The 8,105-nt window shown below is 40.9% G+C and overlaps 1 protein-coding gene across 1 annotated transcript in view; it reads left to right on the top strand.

Moving 5' to 3' along the window:
* ADAMTS2 (ADAM metallopeptidase with thrombospondin type 1 motif 2) overlaps window positions 1–8,105 on the top strand; it is a 172,559-nt gene that overhangs the window by 124,887 nt on the left and 39,567 nt on the right. Inside the window, 1 exon segment of the mRNA XM_014312149.2 lies at window positions 1,277–1,360. Within this exon segment, the coding sequence (XP_014167624.1) occupies window positions 1,277–1,360 (84 nt within the window).

Below are 8,105 nucleotides of genomic sequence, written 5' to 3'. Positions count from 1 at the left end.
GCAGGACACTCAGGAATTTTGAAAACTTGGATGTCTACCAGGCATAAAATAAGGCTCTTCTGTCAAAAAATACTGATGAAACAAATTAAAATTCACTTTAAAATGTCAGTGGGGATTGCTTAGCAAAACCTACACTGATGTATTTAATTTTAATGGTTTTTGAACAGATAAAATATGGGCCATTAAAACTGGGGCTGATTGAAGTAGCAGGACATTTTTTACCATGTTTCAAATGAAAGGTTCCCTGAAAGTTATTTATTAGCTTGAAGTAATGAATCTAGTTTGCAGGAATAAATGAAATCTAAGTCCATCCAGGAAAACAGTTCAGTTTGGTGCAACCTTTACCAAGGGAAGGAGTTTTAGGGAAGGAACTTGCCTTGCAGGGATCTCATCTGCCTCTTCTAATTTGTAAAGCTAAACCCCTGCCATTTGGCCAAGTCTCATGCAGTCTTCATCACTGAACACTTAAATCAGCCTCGTTAACAGTTAATATTTGCCCAGCTTGCCTGTAGCAGTGTTTCCTAAGTAATTGTTATTCATCCACATTTCATTCTCTACTCTAAATATTTACAGTTTTCTTTTCAGTGTTCCTGGGGTGATTTCCCCATGTGCGTGTTCAGTTATGTAGCTCTGGTATAAAAAAAAGACAATTTTAACTTGCTGGCATTTTGTAGCTTTTGTTCTACTTGCGAAGTTTAACACTGATGAGTTTTGACACACAATAAAGCCAGCTCATGTGCCTGACCAGCTTTTTGGGGGAGGCACATCCTCTTGGCAGAGTGTGATATGATGGGTCCCAGATGGAAGAGTTACAGGGTCCATCTGAGCTTATCCAGTGAATGGCTCTTGGGAGAGAGGTCCTGTCTTTCTGCTCACTCATCCCCTTCCCTATGCATGGTCCTGCTCAACAGAGAGATATTTGGGATTTTGCCTGGATTTCCATGCTCCAGGCTCCAGGGGGTACACATGGGTCAGCTCAGCTGCGTGGTGTGGGTGCACCATGATACCTCCGAGTGCAATTAGGCTGGCACTTATATACCTGGTAATCTGAAGTCTCTGAGTATATATTTATTTTAAATGATTCCCTAAGTTATGGCCTGTTGGGAGATTACAGCAGAGTTTGGAAAAAACCCCATTCCCTCTCTCATTAGTGGAGTTTTTCATGTTTTAAATATGATCACAAAGTGGTGTCTGGCCTAATGACAGAGTATAAAAGGTACTGGCTGTATCACAGCCTACATAGTTACCATTGTTAAAGCACTGAACTCTTTTGCAGGTTAATGAAATTTATCATGATGAGTCCCTGGGTGCTCACATTAACGTTGTCTTGGTGAGGATAATCCTGCTGAGCTACGGCAAGGTAAGGAAAGGTTAATTTAAATGGAGAATATCAATATCTATAGACTTCATTCTTTTATGAACAGTGCAGTCACTGGGGACATGTATTTGTTTTGTATTTTAATCCATATTATCCTTATTAGTCTGTGAATATAAAAAACTTTCATGTTTATATATTGCTGTTTATTATTTAAACTTTACATTTCAAATAATTTCAATTTCTTCTGGGTTTTCCCGTGTCATTTGAAGTTACTGCTTAGCTCTGGCAGCCTGTCTTTTCAGATTTGTTTGGAATAGTCCATGAAACATAGAGAACATTTCAGTTCCTAAAGAAAACACAACTGTGTTCTGGTTCAACTGTAAGTAAGTAACAGTAAACACAAGGTCAGCTCTGCAAGATGCTGAGGGCTACGGCCGCTTTCTAAGAACTCATTTATATTTGTGCTTATTATCAGGGGAACTACACATGTGCTAAAGTTAAATGGGTGTTCTGTGGAATAGGGGCCAGAAGGCAAGAGCTCTACAGATCAAATCTGTAATTAAAAATATCAAGTGTTCTTTCTCTCAGTTTCTGTGGAAGGGGTTGCTCCACAGACAAAACATGGGTAGAGGAGCAAAATGTTAAATGGGTTTCAAAAGTATTCATCTGTTCAGTACCTGTGTCCTGTTACTGCCAAGTCAACATCAGGTTCCATGGGAACAAGAACAGGACGTTTCAAGTATGTTGATAACTGCTTTGGTTAAGGACATGTGATTTTAGTGCCTCCAATGCAGCATCAGGCCCCGCTGCTCAGAGCAGAGTGTTAACATCCAATACACCTTCCTGTGACTGGAGTTGCTTGATTTCCATGTTCATGTAGGAAACCTGGATTCTGGATGACTGCATGCCTGTTCATGGAAGCTGCTGGAATGCTGTCAGCAAAGAGCCAGTGCAGACGGTGAAGCTCCACTGGCATTCACCAGCTTACCCTGCTCAATACCAGCTGGGAATTTTCCTCCCTGGTGCAAATGAGGGAGCTCTCAGGTTTAGTCTGGCCTCTGCAGGAGACTGATTACCTGGGTATAAGTTAAATTTTTCTGTTGGAGTTTCCCCATCTGAGAACTAAACACACCAATCTATCCCTGCTTTTCTTGCAGTGATGATGATGATGATGTAGTTATGCACTTTGGATAACCTTAATCAGACATATGTCCTAAAGTAAATGAAAAAAGGGTCATATTTGCCATTTTGTGATTGAAAGTTCATGGAGTGTGTAGTTAATATTGAATTACAAAATGGTTGATATATCCTTGTGATTGCTGTAATGGCAAAAAATTGATTGCAAATTGACTTGTGAATCTCATACAAATCTGATGTTGCAATAGTGGTGGAAGCCAGCAGAATTAGTACCTGGGCTAGTCACTTTGCAGTCCTTAGTCCATGGGTATTTCATAATTGTTATGTGGTTATTATTATTCATCTTTAGCCCTATAATTCTACTTCAATGTGAGCTCTGGCTATTTCTGCCATTTTCCAGGTGGCAGACAGTGGCTGCCATCATTCCATCTTAAAGATCTTTGTTTTCTTATGAAGAGCAAAATTTTGTCCATTTATAATTTGAAAGTTACACGTTTCATATTCTTTAGAGAGGAAAGTTGAGGTGGAGGACAGAAGCCAGCATTTCTTGGTGGGTCTTTGACCACATCACAAAAGTAGCATTTGGAGTCTGTGTAATCTGCTTCTGGATATTCTGCTTCTGGATTCTACATCCACAATCTGTAGTGGACAATGCTTTAGCTTTTGAGTTGTCCTGCTGGTTTCAGTGGAATTACTCTGCTATCACAAGCTTGTCCCAAAGATAATTTTTCTTGCATTTCCATATCTGATTTTTGTTTACATGAATGACAATCTATAGCTTTTAAAAAAGACTAAAATGTATATATAAAAGATATAATTCCAGAACTCCTCTACTTTATGATGTGAGAACCTGCATGCCTTGGCTGTATAGGAATACATACTTTTCTGTTAATGTTTTTAAAGTTCTTGATAAGAGGACTCCCAGTACCAGGGAGTAGAAGGTGAGGAGGTTTTTCTTTAAAGGTTTGGGATAATTTAGCAGTGGAAAAGCAGGGAGAAGTGTACAGTTCTTATTTACTGAACCTGTTCTGAGGAATTACAACAAAGCCTTGAATATTTTACTGTCCCACACACGAGCACTAACAATTTTTAGGAAAATATATATTCAAAACACAGAGTATTTAGTGGGGTACTTGTACAAGTTAAGGCAGTGCATGAATGAAGCAGCGTGGTTGGCTTCACAACATGAAAATATTATCCCAGTCTTGTTTGAGTAAGCGTTTCTTTTGAAAACATGGAGCTAATATCTTCAGATTCATTTGCTTCACTGCAGGCAATTTATATATATTATCAAGGGTGCCATTTAAATAATCATAATAATTACATTATGGTTCTGTAATTGATGAAGTATGTACCATCAACGTCAGGTTTATGACAGCACACTCAGCTATTGCCAATTCTCCACCCCTGAGCAGCCTTCTACTGGATTGTGGGTTTTTCAGATGATTGTATTATTTTATACAATATGCCATCTGTTGATAAGAATAATATGGACAATACTTGAGTTGCATAGCAACCAACCTTTCACTGGTTCTTGCTTGAAGGTACTCCACTCTTTCAAATGTACTTATATTTTAATATTCTCAAACACAGGCAACTGTACTTGCAGAAGTTTCAGTAATTTCAGGAATAGCATTAATAGCATTAATATGTGGTAAGATGAAAAAATGGAACATATTCCTTAGTGATCACATGCTGAAATTACTTCAGGGACGAATTGAAAAGATCTGACATGGTTTTACTGAATTAGCACTTTGTGTGAGTTATCACCTCAGGACTTTGAGGGGGTGGCAGGTTGAGCCCTGCCAAAAGCACCAGGCTTGGGCTCTGGCTGGGTGGTGTGTTTGGGGAGCAGGCAGTGTGGCTAGGCTGGGGTTGCTCTTCAGGGCTTTGCAGGACCTGCCAGCCCTTCCCTGACTCCCCACTTTTCTCTTGGTACTTCCTGCAAATGATGTACCACAGACTGATGTGAAGGCTTCAGCTGTGCCTTGCTGCTGCCCACTCATTTATCAATTCCATCATTAGGATAGAAAAATGTGTTCTGCAAAGGCTGCTCCATATCTGTGTTGGCTTCAGAAGCCACAATGCATTTCTCTGCATTTTCTTGACACTGACTTCCAAAGTCACTGGATTTTTTGATGGGATGGGATACTGCAAATAAGTAAACAGGTACATGCAGTGCATTTTTCTTCAAATGGGAAAAAGATGAGCTGGCTTACTTCTGCCTTTTTGGCTTCAGTAGTAGGAAGATTGGTTCCAAATTTTGGCAACTGCAGATATATTTGAGATTAATATAATTCAATGTTTGTGCGAATTATTCCACTTAGACCTATTTTGGTTGTAACAGCTCTGTAATACAGCTAGCTCTAGAATACTCACGGAAATAAGCAAAGCAACCACGAGCACCAAGTGCAGAGGAGGTTGCAAGAGATGAGCTGAGCATGCATTTAAAAACCCTGACTGGTTATTCTAAAATTTGTTTGGAAACATTTAAACACTGAGCACTGCATAAAATCCTCTCATCGCCTCTTTGAGGTGAATGAATAAAGATTATTATTCCCATTTTACAGCTAAAAAAACAAAGATGTTAAGTGTTATTTTCCAAGGCCACACGGAAGGCCACTGGCAGGCTGGGGATAAGACCTCATAAATTCCTGGCTGCAGCCCCACGCTCTGTCCGCTGACAATGGTGACTCTGTGTGCAGATGAGCTGCCCTTGCACAGCACAGAGGAAAGCACAGGTTAGCTGGGATGGATGTAATTAATTCAGTGATTAATGAAAAACCACTTGGAAAGAATTTTGCAGGGACTGCAGGGTTTCAATAAATGCAACCCCCTGGGGATTTGTGAGGGTTATTTCTTGGGAAGTGTGAGTGTGGCAGTGCAGGACACCCTGAGCTCTCCTCTGGCACCATCCACAGCCTGAGTGTATTCAGCCTGGAGCAGGGTGGGATGGGCTGGGGGATGCTGGCTCTGCTCCATGGCATCTGGAAATGCGACCAGGAGGGAGAGAAAAGCCACATAAGCTGTAAACCAGTGCTGGCATCATAACAAGTGGCTGGACTCTGACCATGTGTTAACTTGGTCAGAGTGAAAGAGGAACCTGACTACCACTGCAGAGAGCCTCTCAAATAGCTTAGAGGAGGGAAGAAAACCCAAACAGCTCTGAGGTAGCAGTTGAAGAAGAATGTGTTATGGGGTGGTTGCCTGCAACCTCATAGGACAGGACTGTCCAACCTAGAAGGACTTTTCAATTTTGTATGTCTGAGACATTAGCAGAGCTCCTGCTGCCTTCATTTGGGACAGGGCTTTACCTTTGATATTTTCATAAAATGATGCTCTCTTTATCTCTGCCATCTGACCTTTTCATGTCTAAGCTTGATGCAAGTGGGGAGATGTTCTTGGTTCAGCCAGGATGGAAGTGCTGGTTCAGTCTGAGTCAGGTTCTTCTTGATCTCTGTTTCCCATAAGTCAGCCTTGGAAGAACAAATCAGGTTTATTCCTTATATCTGGTGGTTGTCCTTACTATTTTGCTGTTGACCCTGCTGTTTCCCTGGAGGGAAAGGGATGAGCACCTCTACTTTCCTGTGCCTCTCCCAGGAAGGTGCAAAGGCTCTGGCTGAGAGCACCTGTGCCTGGCAATGCAAGGAGGCTGTTATCTGCACATTAGGGCCATGAACAGCTGTGCTTGGAATGGACCTCTGGACACCATCTAGTCCAACTGCCCTACTCAGAGCAAGGTCATCTGGAGCAGGTTGTCCAGGACTTTGTCCAGCTTGGTTTTGAATATTTCCAGAGACCCAATAACCTCTCTGGACAACCCTTCCCAATATTTGGCTACTCTTATGGTAAAACTACAGTAACACTCCTAAATGCTTTTTTCCTTCCCCATTGCCTCTTCTCTTTTCTCTGGATCCCACTGAGCAGACTGTCTCAGTCATCTTTATTCCCTGCCCAATAGGTTTTTATATCTATTGAGATCTTCCTGAGCCTCCTCCATTCTCTCCTTGTCCTAGGTCACGAATGTGAGTTGAGTATCTTATTTTTCCACTGACATTGGTAGATGCAGAAGACCTGAAAAAATCAACAGGAATCAAGCCCTGACCTTACAGATATGTCTGAAGATGGAGTTGTTGACCCCAGCATTTCGCCATATCCAGTAACCAGTTCTGCACAGACTGAGCTGCAAGGCCAGGACCTACATATGATGCAGCATTTTGGCAGCTGTTCATATTTTTGCACTGTTTTCATAGGTTTCATATGGGAATAAAGAGAAGAGATATTGCCCCTCCTGTTTTTTATCTGGGTGAATTGTTGAATTCCCTTATTTATATATTAGACTTAGAGTTTATAATTTCCCAGTGTGTTTTGTTGGGACCTTGAAGAATGTGGAGCTGGCTGATAGCATAAACAGTGCTTTGTACTCCTGATCTGCTTACATTTATACAGAGTTAGATACTGAAAAATGTTTACAAACTGCTGCCATAAGAAAGCTTTACAAATCCTTTGAATGCAAAATGATAGTTTGCTGAATGAGCTATTTTTGTTAGTTTGGTTACCATGGACATTCAATAATTGTATTTATTTATCTTTTGCTTGTCTTGTTCAGGATGAAAGGAGAATATAGAAGTTCTAATCCAATATCCAATGAGCAATAGAAGTGCCAAGTAGAAGCAATGTAAACAGTGTGTTTTGCAGAGACTTTACACATTCAGGAAGGGAAAGTAATATGCTAAATTGTTTCCTGAACGTGTGCACTGCTGTGGTCCAACTTTTCCTGCTATAATTTGAAGCCTGTCATGTTAAGAATATTTCTGCTTCTCCTGGAGCTACTGAAGAGCTGCAAAGCCTTCTCCGTTGGTTCTCTTGGAGCACCACCTAATGGATGAGTTAGGAAAGGTCCCAAGCTTCTGACCAGCCTAAATTTCTTATGTTCTTATCATCAGGTACCTGTTCATCATCACTTTTGCAAAGCTGTACCAGTGCTGCCAAATATCAGATAAATAAAACATTTGTTTAAGGGGAGCTGCCATTCCATGTGTGACACCAGTGTGTCTTTCCCATGGGCTGGCAGCTTGAACATTCTTGGAAGGCTTGGGTAGAATATAGACTAATTTTGCAGTTTTCTTCTAAGATAACTTTGACATTGTTAAAGAAAAAAAAATACATATTTCTTCCTTGCCCCACAATCTCCAATCTCTACAAGTATTTGAAGGACTTTCCACGGCTTCATGAATGACTTGTTCTTCAGTGTGTTCATATGAGAGAACTGATGACTTCCCAAAGGATAAGAAGGTTCAGAGACCTCTCTGGCTTTCAACCACTTCTTACTACCCTGTTTTGCCTCTTTGTATGAATGGTAGTTGCAACTCAGTTGTCTTCTTTTTTTTTTTTTTTTGTTGCTTCCATCTAAGAAGGAAAGGAGTGAAGTGAAGGCAGAATCAAAAAAAGGAAGGAAAATGTGCAACACTGGTAGATGTTGAGTTTCCCAGAGAAAAGGCCTCAGCTAGTTCTGTAGGGCAGACTGTCCTCGTCACCCTCTGTGGTATCTCCTCGCCTGAGGGATGTTTTCCCAGCTGAGCCCTTTCCACTTCTTGGCCAATATCTCCATCTGTTTCCATCAGCAGTTCACAGATTTTTTGCTTTTCTT

The sequence above is a fragment of the Geospiza fortis genome, unplaced genomic scaffold (genome assembly GCF_000277835.1).
Source record: "Geospiza fortis unplaced genomic scaffold, GeoFor_1.0 scaffold55, whole genome shotgun sequence".
Classification (NCBI taxonomy): Eukaryota; Metazoa; Chordata; class Aves; order Passeriformes; family Thraupidae; genus Geospiza; species Geospiza fortis.
This window is presented reverse-complemented; position numbering and strand designations above follow the sequence as displayed.